This window comes from Parasteatoda tepidariorum, chromosome 6 (assembly GCF_982258835.1).
Source record: "Parasteatoda tepidariorum strain Cologne lab strain chromosome 6, Ptep-v5.0, whole genome shotgun sequence".
NCBI lineage: Eukaryota > Metazoa > Arthropoda > Arachnida > Araneae > Theridiidae > Parasteatoda > Parasteatoda tepidariorum.
In genome coordinates, this window is record NC_141760.1 from 10,148,803 (window position 1) to 10,160,962 (window position 12,160).

Consider the following 12,160-nt stretch of genomic DNA (forward strand, 5'->3'; position numbering starts at 1 on the left):
TATTAAGTGTGTTGTCAAATGTATTTAAGGTGTTCAAACTTTAGATTTCTCTCATGTTTAAACAGTTAGGATTTTATTAGTACTCTTCTAGGTTGCAGCTACCTCCCCTTTTTAAATCCGTTGCAAGTTAAGAAGAGACCATTGCAGTATAAGATTTAAGTAATCATCTGTGATTTCATATAGTTCTGTTTTTTATTTCGTTATCATATCATGCAAATGTGCTTTAAAACAATTTAAAAACTTTTAAAAGTTAAGCACGTCAAGCAGAAATTTAATTTGTGCTATCTTTTACAATGTATATCACAGAATTATTAAAAAAAGGTTATAGTTTCGAAGTCTTAAGACTTTGTAATCCCGTCATATTTTCATAAATAATAACATTCGTTATGGAAAAAAGAAATAACTGTATGACGGTGTAAGAGTATTAGATTCGGAACTTTTAAATTGATCCATCTTAAGCTGACATGCCTATTTAACAAATCAAGTGCCAGATAAAGAATTTTTACTTTTCTTTCGCTGTGGAAGAAAATAGTTTGCAAGAAACAATATTTATTATTCTTTTTATCAGTTGAGTTTCTTTAAAGGTGAATAGAAAGGCATATTTTATTTAAGATGTTTAAGTATTATTTTTATTAATTCACATTACCTGTTAATTGATTATTCAATAAGTTTTGTGTTCCTCATTTTACACGATTTAAGAAACTAAGCGAAAGGAACGCTGTGCAATGTCGTTTGAAGAGTTGGCGATGTTGATATAAATTTGCGCTTGGTATCCATTTGGCGTACACTTAGATGCAAACAGGCTCTCTACATAGGGACAATAGTTTTTTCTCAACCTACAACAGAGTATAATACCGATCATCAGATAAAGAAAACTTTACAGGCTGTTCACTTTTTTTATTTCGCGCAGTGTATAATATTTTATTTCTGATAAAGTAATGAGCTTTTATTTAAATGGTTTATTTTCTTTATATTCAGAAAGAGCAAAAAGAGTTGCACAAAGAGGTATGCTGAAAAATTTTGTCGATGACTATCAGGACTCAAACGATTCTAAATATGATCAAAGGAACGACTCAGGCGAAAGTTATTCAGAAAATGAAAGCGATGAAAAAGACCATAATGAACAGTCATCAGCTTCTGAAGAAGATGAGGGTGACGACGCAGAGTTATCTTGTTCGGACGAGAATGAATCGAATGAAAGTGAATCGGACAACGAGGAAGAGTCGGACTGTGATTCAGAAGACACTAATGGTAGAAGTTATATTCAGCAAGATGTTATTCACACATATGATCTTACTAAATGGAACTCTACTATTGATACAAAAGGGCAGAGACTTCACATTCTGCAAACTGCACCCAGTGAAGATATCAGCAGAAAGTAAGGATATATTTTTATTTTTACATTAAAAGATCTACCTAAAACAAAGTTTGAAGCATTGTATGCTTGCTTGGTATGGAATTTTAAGATTAGATCGATTATTTCATGTATCATTAATCTTAATAATAGTTAGTTATAGTACTTAAGAGAAAGGGGCCACTAGCGGCGCGCATGTGGAGTAGCAACTGCCACTCATTATCCTGTCCCTGACTTGAAGGCTGCAAAAAGTTTATTATTCAAAATATATAATAGAAACAAAACAGGACAAGTCTGCCTGTAAAAGAAATAATGTTTTTAAAGCTTTCAGTGGTTTGAAGGGCCAAGTTACCAGCTTATTGCTAGATTTTCTGCCATAGGATGTTTAAAAATACCAGTTTCCTTTCTTAATTTTTTGTCGGCCCCTCAAACCACTGAAAGCTTCAAACCTTATTTCAAAGTATGAAAAATCGCATGAACTAAAGAACTGTAAAGTTACAAAATAATTCTAGTACTTCATGAGAAAGTGTCTCTTCCATTATTATAGGGTAGTATGTATATATTGTAACATACATGCATATTTAATATTAGTGTATCAATTTGGTGTTTTGTTTTATCTCTGCAAACATGCAGTAATAAGTTTCTTTTAATAACTTGAATCAGAACATGCAAAATTAATCTTAGTTTATTGTTTTTTTATTAAATTGAAATTAAATGAAAATTTATTTTTTTTCTGAATTTTTTTCTCTTTTTTTTATGAAGGTGTTCGTGCTTTTTTAAGTTTTAATTTGTTTGTATTAGTTTAATTATGACTTTCACTGACAAACATCCTAGCAGCGCAAGTAAAAATTTTGACATTTTTTAGCACTTACTCATATATTTTTAAAAATTTATTTTCAATTTTAGTGGTAAATATGTTCTGTACAGTGGATTGATAACCAAAATATGTTAGCTTGTGTGAAATTTTGATGTATATCTGAAAAATACAGCTTCTGCTTAACCAATTTAACATTGAACCTTCTTTTAGAAAATGAGCTAAAAATGTTACCTTTTCATACCTGCCAACTTTTCCGGATTTTCCGGAAGATTTTATTTTCATATTTAAAGTGGTAGTAAATATATACTATTTTTTCTTTCATAAATTTAATTTTTAAATGAATTTGATCACCACTATTCTTACAAAAATTAAACACATATATTAATATGCGTTACTATCATGGTTGTCAACTTAAGTTTTCTCAAATACAACGTATTTGTTTGCTTAAAATTGAAGTTTTAATTCCATTTTAATACCAGTGTGAAAAATTATAATGGAAAGGATTAAAAGTTGGCAGGTATGCCTTTTCCAAAGAAGATATTAATATTTCTGAGCATCGGCTAATATTCTATATTATCTGGTGTTATGACCAGAAATACTCTGTTTGTAAACTGTATCGATTTATTACCTATTGTGAAATTATCATGCTATTGCTTATTTTACCTTCCACTTTTGTTGTGCCTTTTTTTCCCCATTAAATTTGACTTCTTTGTTTCAGGCGTTTAAGGGTTAATGAAGCTGGTAATTACAAAGTTTCTAAATTAAATGGTAAATATATATTTGTTGTTCTCAGTTAAATATGCATGTTTTATTATAATTATGAAATTGAATGCATTTAAGGAAAATACCTTTTATATCAAAGTGAATTTTTTTAAAAATAGTTTTGCAAGTTTTTTAAGTACAGTTGAACCTTGATGTATCATTCTTACATCTTTTGTCTTTCCATTTGTGTCATCTTGTTTTAAATGGTTCTATCACAAATGCCATTCTTATAATGTTAGTAATACCCATTTAAATTGTTTTTGAACTTAGCAGATTCCTGCTTCTATTCAGAATGTCTATCAATATTTTAAAAAAAAAGGAAAAAAAAAAATCGATTTTATTTTGTTTTAAGAAGAGAAAGAGTAACTCCTGTTGCTTGTAATGAAGAAAATAAGGATTTGTCACTATTTAGGAAAACCAATTAAACATTTCATTTCAACATTTTCATTTCATGAAAATGTTGAAATTTGTAGTGTTATAGTTTCAAGAAAAGATTGCAGAAAATGTAGAAAAGCAAAGAGATTCTGATGAAGATGCCAAAATGGAATCGAGACCAATGCCAACATTTGTTTACGACCTTAAAGCCTTTGATATAATGGGGAATTTTCTGTATTTGCATGAAAACGAAACAAATGTGTTTACTGATTTTTCTTTTGCCGTGAGTACATAATCGTTTAAATTAAACATTTTAATGCATATTAAAACTTTATTAATTTTTAAGTCCACCACTTTATTATATTTCATATGTTTTCAAGTTAATGCAGGGCTGATTGTGCTCCAGAAAAAATCCAGTTTTTCAGATGTTTAAAAAAAATCATTGATCACAGAAATTTCCGGAAATCAAATTTTCATAGGTGGAACTTAAAAACACAGTTTATTTTATTTGTTTGTAAGGGAGAGCCAGTGAGATACTTTATAAGCTTATATTCATGATTAATATTCATTTTTTATTAGTAAATAGTTGTTATAATCATAAACTCAAGAAAGAAAGACATGTTTGTAAATTTTAATTACTTCTCCAGGTCATCATTGGTATGTGTAAATGGTATAGGTATGTGTAAAATTTTAAATATATTTTAAGAAAACTAAGAAATATTGAGAAAAGGGAAAAAAAAACTTGTTTAAATTTTTTTCTAATTTTTCAATTTAAACTGTTTTTTTTTTTTTTTTTTTTAAACTTAAGAAATTTTCCGGAATTTTGTCTTGGACTCACAATCACCCCTGTTAATGTTAATACTTGATAATTTATAGTGGTGGGACTTAATCTCCTGGTTTAGATTAGCTTTAAAAAGGAATCCAATGAAAAACTAGATCTGATTCCTTATGAAAATTGAATATATGGCAGGCTATACTTTTAAGGTGTGTATCATAACTGGTGCTGCTTGGGTATTAGTATAAAAAATTGTTTTGAAGTAGTTAATTTTAAGGAGATCCTTTAATACTTCATATACAGCAATCCGTTCCTCTCTGAAAACTGGCAAGTGTGAAGTATTTTGAACATAATTGAGTAGACCCACAAGTATTCCCATATTTGTCATTCACAATGAATGGTACCATGAGAATGCTCAATCAAGGTTTTTTGCTTATTTTCTTTTATTTGTTTATCTGAATTTTAAATATTAGACAAAAATTCACAAATTCACAAAAATTCAAAAATTTCATATAGAAAAATTTCAGTGCTCAAGAAATTTTTAAGGGTATATTTGCACTTTTAAAAGTGTGTAGTTTTCTTATAATTTATCAAAAATTCAAAATAAATTTTAAACTAATTGCTACTTTATTTAGTTTAGAAAATTGAAAGGTGATAGAAAATTTTTGATTGCATATTCTAATGAAGTGTCAAAAAGCTTACTCAAGTCACCATATAAAATTCCTAACAGATTTTCTCAAATATTTTTTTTTTGAAGTGTTTGATTATTGCAATATCTCTATTTTTTTTTACTTATTTAATTAAAGTAATAAAATTATTTTTAAAGGTTTAAACTCTGTGACACAAAAGGAAAACCATAATCGCCAGTCTTATCATACGCCCAATGGTAATTCTTACACTGTAAGTAATGCTTTTTACTTATTTTTGAACTTATTTGCAGATTTATCACTAAAATAAACTTCATTAGTAATACTTCATTAGTAAAGTAAAACATTATTGAAATAATAATTGTGCTTGAAATTGGTGTATAGTTTAGATACTAAATAGGTTAGAGATAATTTCTAAATGAGAAAATTTTGCTCTCAAACTTAAAGTCTTGTAATAAAGCAAGATAGGGTGAATAAAGCACAAATAACGTATATACTATACTATAGATACGTGCATAAATGACATACTATAGTTTTTAGTTCTATGGAGAACTTCCTTTCTTTGTCAGAATACAAAATGTGTGTAGACACTAAAGTAGAATCTTGCTTACAAAGCCGAATCTTGAGTATGCCCATTTCTATTCTTCTATTTGTGCTTTATTCGCTTTTATTTTTGCTTTATTATACAGAGTATACAATATGTTAAATAGGATGATCTCAGATTTCAAATCATAACAAAACACTCTCAACAGAAAATGTATTAAATAACGAAAAAGGTCTGATGTTAATACTACAATGCCAAATAAGGAAGCTGAATACAATTAATCCTTTTACATTGCTGTGCAGAGCGCCATCTGTTGGGTTTTAGAAATTATTATTATTAACATTGAGAAATATTATTAACACCATATACAGAGTTAAATTAAGTTATATGCTCCATTTTGTGATTGCCAAAGTTTTGTGTCCAATAAGTGCCAAATTTTCATCTTTTAAATTAAATCAGAAAAAAAAATGTTGGTTCAATTTAAAAATTTTATGGGTTAATGTCTAGTTTTTAATATATTTTTTTTTAATTTTAAATCTGAATAAACAATTTAAGCAGAATTATACCAGAAGATTCAAGTAAAAATAGAGGAATATAAAAAAACAAGAATGACAAAAATCGAACATACACCCAAGCATAATTCAGACATTTTGATGTTTCAATAACTGTGGTTCTTATATTGATTGCCTGGGCGAGTATTTTCTCCCAATTGGCATCTTAACGCATCTTTTTTGCTCTCTGTGCTACCTCATGGAGCCCATGAATTGAGTGCCTCATGGAGCCCATCGGCTTCCCTGTAAAACACTTTTGAACTACGATTCAGGGACTGTAAAATTTGATGAAAAAAATGCGTCGAAGAACAGTGAGTGAAAATAATGTATAAGTGTGAAGAAAAAAAAATTAAAATAATGTAAAAAGAGATTATTAGTTATTAAGGTGTCAGAAGAGGATTGTTAAAAATTTCTGCAATTATTAGTGTTAAGAATTGACCATTTAAAAAAATTCTTCTATGTTCTTTACAAATGAGAATTATTTGGCTTATGAAAAAACATGCTAATTAATTTTATTCTTGGTACTTAAAGTATATTCTTGTTTTGCTTTAAAAGTATGTTTTTCCCTTAATGTTTAAAAAATATGATAAAATATATTTATATACATTAAGATGTATGTGCATGCGAATAACGAAAAAAAATTTTATGTCACTATATTGTTTATTTTCTTCTTTTGCTGCAGAGGAAATCATTTTATAAAAGCAGGTAGGGAAATCTCAATTTAAATTTAACTTTAAACTTTTCATTTTTATTACACAACTTGTTTTGATTTTTGTTCTGCATGAAATAAAGTTCTCCAATAAGATATAGTTAGTTCTTTGTAAATTTAGAATTTTTTTTCGTTTAAACAATCGCAGGCTGTTTCATAATGACTACTCTTAATATATATTTTTAGAATTCTTGTGAAAAACGATCCTAAAAGCGTAAACATACTACTTGAACATAATTAATATTTAAGCATGAAGAAAGTTGTAAGTAGCTTTTATTTAAAGAGCTTTTTTTTGACGATCCCTGAAAGAGATTGACAACTTCATGTTGCTATCAGAATGTTCTAAAGAGGATGCTATCAATCATTTAGTTTTAGAGTTAAAAGTTAAATTAGGAAGAAAAAAAAGGTTATTTTAGAAAAAACTAAGCAACTCAAAAAAACAAATCTCACATTTTTAAAGTAAATAAATTTTAATTATATAAAATTAAATGTAATCTAAAACAAAAAACATAATTGTTTATTTATTTAAAAAGTGTTCTATCATTCAAAATTGATACATTTGTTTTTACTCACAATTACATCAGCAAAGGGTCTTTTTAATTTTATTTATCGATCTGGTTTTCATGACGCCAACACAAGTGGCATTTCTGTACCATGAAAATGACAATGAGTAAAATTAAAGTCGCTTGCAAAAAATCATGTACCTTCGATGACATTCTGAAGTCAATGGAAGCAACCCCTAAAAACGACCACCCTCCATTAACGACCATTTTAATGTGCAACAGAGAGTGGTCGCTCCTGTGAGGTTTCACTGTACTAATTAAATAAAGTGCTTTTAATCCTCTTGGTATATAAGCTCTTGTGATTGAATACTTTTCATTAATGTGACTTGATTTCTATGCATTTATTTAAATCTGGTACTTCTTAATACCGAATCCTTATCTTTTTCTAGTGTCAAAATTATGTGGTATTCGGCTTTTTATTTTTATTTTTGGAATGGTGCTTATAAAATAGTATAATTGTGATACAGCACTCAATCCTAGGCCTACCACTTAGCCTTTTTTTCTGAGTCTCATCTATTGGTATGAATCAGGGTTTTTGACCTATTCACAAGCCCAAAAACCCCTGGCTCAAATGTTTTTTTTTTAAAGCATAATCAAAAACTGCCCTTTCTGTGAGTTGTCATTTCCTATTGGAGTTTAAATACATATAATACTACCTACAATACTTAATGTTTAATTTTATTACTAAGAAATAGAAATCTAGCTCAATTCAGATTGTTTATGTGGGATTTAATCTTAATCTCAGATATATTAATTCTGGAATTTTCCAATAAATTTTATTCTATGTATTCATGTATTTTTTGAGCAAATCAAATGGTTCCATTGGATATCGTTAAATAAACAGTAGTTCTGCAGTAAGTTATACTGCAAATGGTTTACTGATTTTATTTTAACAAGAAAATGGAACTTAAAGACATAAAAGGTTAAAAAAATATTCAATAAATTTCAAAAATGATTGAAAACAACCAAACTAAGGCAGCATATTTAAAACACATATTCTGCTTTATAAGTTGACCGGTTGTATAAGTCAATCCTCTATTTTTGATTATGAGAGAGCAAATTTCCAGCATATCTGGTGTAAACATTGACTGCTGAAAAAAAATCAATTATGAAGATTTCTAAGATTAAAAAACATAAAAAATTATTAAGTCTGAAACATTTTCTCTAGTTAAAAATATTTCATTGTTTTCTCTGGATATGACACATTCGTCCTTATGTGAAGATGCAAATGCTGTGTCCACGCTGCTCTTGTAGATGCCGTGTGTCAAATATTACTGGATTGTGGCAAAATGTGGATTCAAATTTTAATGTCAAATCTTTTAAAAAAATGTGAAATTTCATATTCTTTGGATGTGGGTGAATAGGATTTTCTGTGGGGCTCAGCAGAAAAGGATGACATGGAATTAATTGTAAAGTTATATTCATATGACAACGTTTCTAAGGTTATTGATTCCGACACACATGATGTTCTGGAACCATTAAATTAAATTTAAATTTAAATCTTCAAAAACTCGTAATTATATGTTCTAAAAATTTTCATTATAGTTTTTGAAATAGTCTCGAATAAATTATCTTCAATTATCTTATTCTTAATTTTTTTTCTGAGCATAATTTCAAAGATTCTTCCTAAAAATGACATCTATCTATAAAGAAAATATGGTGAGAGAAAATGCAAAATTATTTGAATATAACTTTTTAAAAATAGTTTTTGAAAAGGGTAAAATGATCCTTATTTTCGTGAAAGTTTGGGGGTTTAAAAAGTTTTCTTATACACCAGGATGTACTGTAATTGTCGCATTTTCTTAAATTTTTGTTGTTGTTGATGTGACTTAAATTCCTTGCATTCTGCATCCATTACAAGGAGATTTAAAACTTAAGTTTAAATTTTTTTCTTCTTTATTCCTTTTAGAATCATAAATCGTTTTTATAATTAACTATTATTCTTTTTAGTTAAAGCATTGACAACAAAACATTAAAAACATCCTCTTGGAAAAAAATTACTTTTTTTTTGTTTTGTGAAATATTTCTTTCTCTTTTTTTTTTACATATTTGCTGGTAATATTAAACTTTTTGTAGTGTGTAGAATTGGAGGTAAAATGTCTATAACGAAATGGAATCTTAATAGTAAACATGTTGTCTAGGGATTGCTGTCAAAATGCAATATTTCACTATAATTTAGGTGTGACATAAGGCAGTTGAGTGTCCTTATAGCAAGGATGTAAATGAATACAGAGATGCCAACTGCTCTGGACACTCCAAAATAATTTAAAAAAACACTATATAACTTCAAAGTATATTTTGCAAACATTTGGCTATTTTTGCTTGCTTTTTGAAAGGTATGGCACGAGTGCCGCATGACATAAGTACTATAAAGTGGTGAATTATGTAACCCTACGAATTATTTAGAAATACTGGTGGATAAAAATCTACTAAATTGAATTCATTAATCCAAGAATAACAATTGATAAACTACCACTTTAAAAAATATATTTGCTGTCCGGAGCAAGTTGGCATCTCTGTAAATATTAAAAAAAAACAACACCTTCCAATGCTGTGGAATATCTTGTTTCCATTAGCAACTGCCATAAGCAAGTCTACTTTATGGGACTCATCTCGTAATAAACAGACAGTATTTGGTTTTATTTTATACTCAATTTACACAGACCTACTAATTTTAATGTATCTTTTTTTTCTTTTATTTTTTAAATATTTTTTTTAGCTTGTTACAAAATTATTGTTATTCTGTTTATTTTTTGTGCTCTTTTTTTTGCATTTTGTGAATTGCTTTTAACTGTTTTTCTTCTCAGAGCGTTGCGCCTCAACACTACATAAAAATTGATATTCTCAAACCAGCTACGAAACAAGCATCAAGTAAGTTTCCTACCTCTTTGTGCATGAAACTGTTAGAATAAATTTCATAGTTAATTCAAATGTGCCCAATTTCTGCCAAATGTGTCAATTTTTTCACCTGTTTTCTGTCATTGATTAAACAGTACTTAAAATTGCAAAAATTTGATATATTCAATATATAAAATTTTTCAGATTTAGTCTATTGGATTATCCATAAATTTTACAAAGACAAATAGAGTATCTTATCTATTGCACCGAGTATGTTATTTCTAAATTTATAGAGCACTTGAATAATTTTATAAAGATAAAAAAAGCTTATACAGTGCAAAACCCGTTTTCCGGAAATCTGAAAACTGGAAAACCAAAAAACCGGAAAGAAATTCCATAAATTTTCCAGCCATTTTAAAAAAAAATTTTTTTTTTTTTTTCCTCTTAAGATTTTAGGATTTTTCTTTTTTTTTTGAAAGATAGTACCATTACCTTACCAAAGATAGTACCTTACCATCATTTTGAAAATAACCATTAGTGTATTACTTCATCGTTTCTTCTTTTTAAGATTATTTCCAATTATTTTTTTTTAGTTGGGTTTAACAATAAAAAAAACTGCTTTTTGTAGCGATTCATAAAACCGGAAAAATCAGTTATCCGGAATAGCGATGGTCCCGATCGTTCCGGATAATCGGTTCCCTACTATATTAAATTTAAGCTAACTTATTTAAACTTGTTATCAGTAAATTATCAATATTTATCTGAAACTTTTATTACTGAAATCAATAATTGGATTACAGTTTCAAAATCTCTGAACTGTGATCCAATTATTGGTGGTGTTAAATTATAATTCAATTCAAACTATATATTCAATACATTTTACATATTCAATGTATTATACAGACCAATTTAATTTTTTTAAATATAAATTTGGTTTTACAAATAATTGTAAATATAGGTATTGCATTGTGATTTTATGGGAATGATCCTGAACACTGAAAATGGCCAAATGTAAATTTTAGTTCGAAATATCGTTTTTAAAATATATTCTAAAAAAAAAAAAACTTTTATTTTAATTGTTCAAAACTATTATGAACTTGGAGTACAAAAGTTTTTTTAGTTATAATTTGAGTTTATGCTAGTTATATCCCATGTGATTCAATATATTAAAATCTGAAAAATACATTAGTAAATATTTTAAATTACAAATACATTAACAAAATAATAAATAAACCAATATTTTACATTAAAAATAAGTAAAAATTAATTTTCAAATGCAATGCTTTTTAAATGCAATTGCTGTAATTGCATTTGAAGTTAAGTGTTTTAACTATTTTTATACATTATAGATTTGTGATACATGCACTTTTGTGCAATTTTAAACAGTGTTAGACAATTTAATCATTTTTAAAAACAGTTTCTAGATATTTCTAGAACAATGTTAGACAGTTTTAATCATCCAATAATTTTTGAAACAGTTTTTAGACATTTCTAGAACATTGTTAGATAGTTTTAATCATTCAATCATCAAAGACTTTGACAATTTTGAACATTTTTAGAGTTTTTATAAAGTTTTGTTTAGTAAATCCTTTCTATCCCATCTAAAACCTTAACCTTGTTGTGTATAAATTGTTATTTATAATAGTTTTAAAATTGGATTAATGACCTAAGTTAATCAAAATTGTATAAATTTCAATTGTTTATTGTTTTTCCAGATTAATGTTCATTTTTCTGACTCATTCATGTAAAACTACACTCTTAAGAAGTTTGGTCTTTGTTTCCTGCATTTTCTATGAATTTGTTCGTGTGTTCTCCAATTCAACAGTTTTGTTTATCATGTTTTTGTTACCCATAAAGACTGTTTTAAAGCATTTGTATATTTTCTTAAGCTATCATCTATAATTGTATTTAAAAAAAGGAATCTAGCCAATTTTTAACTTACTTGTAAAGGTTTTTATGACAAAAAAGGGATTTTGCCTCCTTTTTGTAAATCTTAAACCTATATGAGAGCAATTTCCACATTTATTAAGTTACTTATTGGTATTTTGAATTATTTTTTATTTATTGAATTTTTTTTCTATTGAATTTAGTTTACCAAATTTTTAAGGATTTTTCAAAGTTAATAGTTTTTTAAAGTCCAAGTTTTGAAAAAATACTTGCAACCTTAAAGTCTAATGTTGGGTAACTATTTCAACAAATAAAATAAGAAATATTTTGAAACATTG

General features: G+C 27.4%; 1 protein-coding gene across 1 annotated transcript in view; it reads left to right on the plus strand.

Moving 5' to 3' along the window:
* LOC107451731 (uncharacterized) overlaps positions 1 to 11,806 on the plus strand; it is a 27,984-nt gene extending 16,178 nt beyond the window's left edge. The window contains exons 10-14 of the mRNA XM_043054843.3: positions 979 to 1,378; positions 2,890 to 2,939; positions 4,910 to 4,983; positions 9,905 to 9,968; positions 11,651 to 11,806. Of these exons, the coding sequence (XP_042910777.2) occupies positions 979 to 1,378; positions 2,890 to 2,939; positions 4,910 to 4,983; positions 9,905 to 9,968; positions 11,651 to 11,655 (593 nt within the window). The 3' untranslated portion in view covers positions 11,656 to 11,806. The remainder of the gene's footprint in view (positions 1 to 978; positions 1,379 to 2,889; positions 2,940 to 4,909; positions 4,984 to 9,904; positions 9,969 to 11,650) is intronic.
* The last annotated feature ends 354 nt before the right edge of the window (positions 11,807 to 12,160 follow it).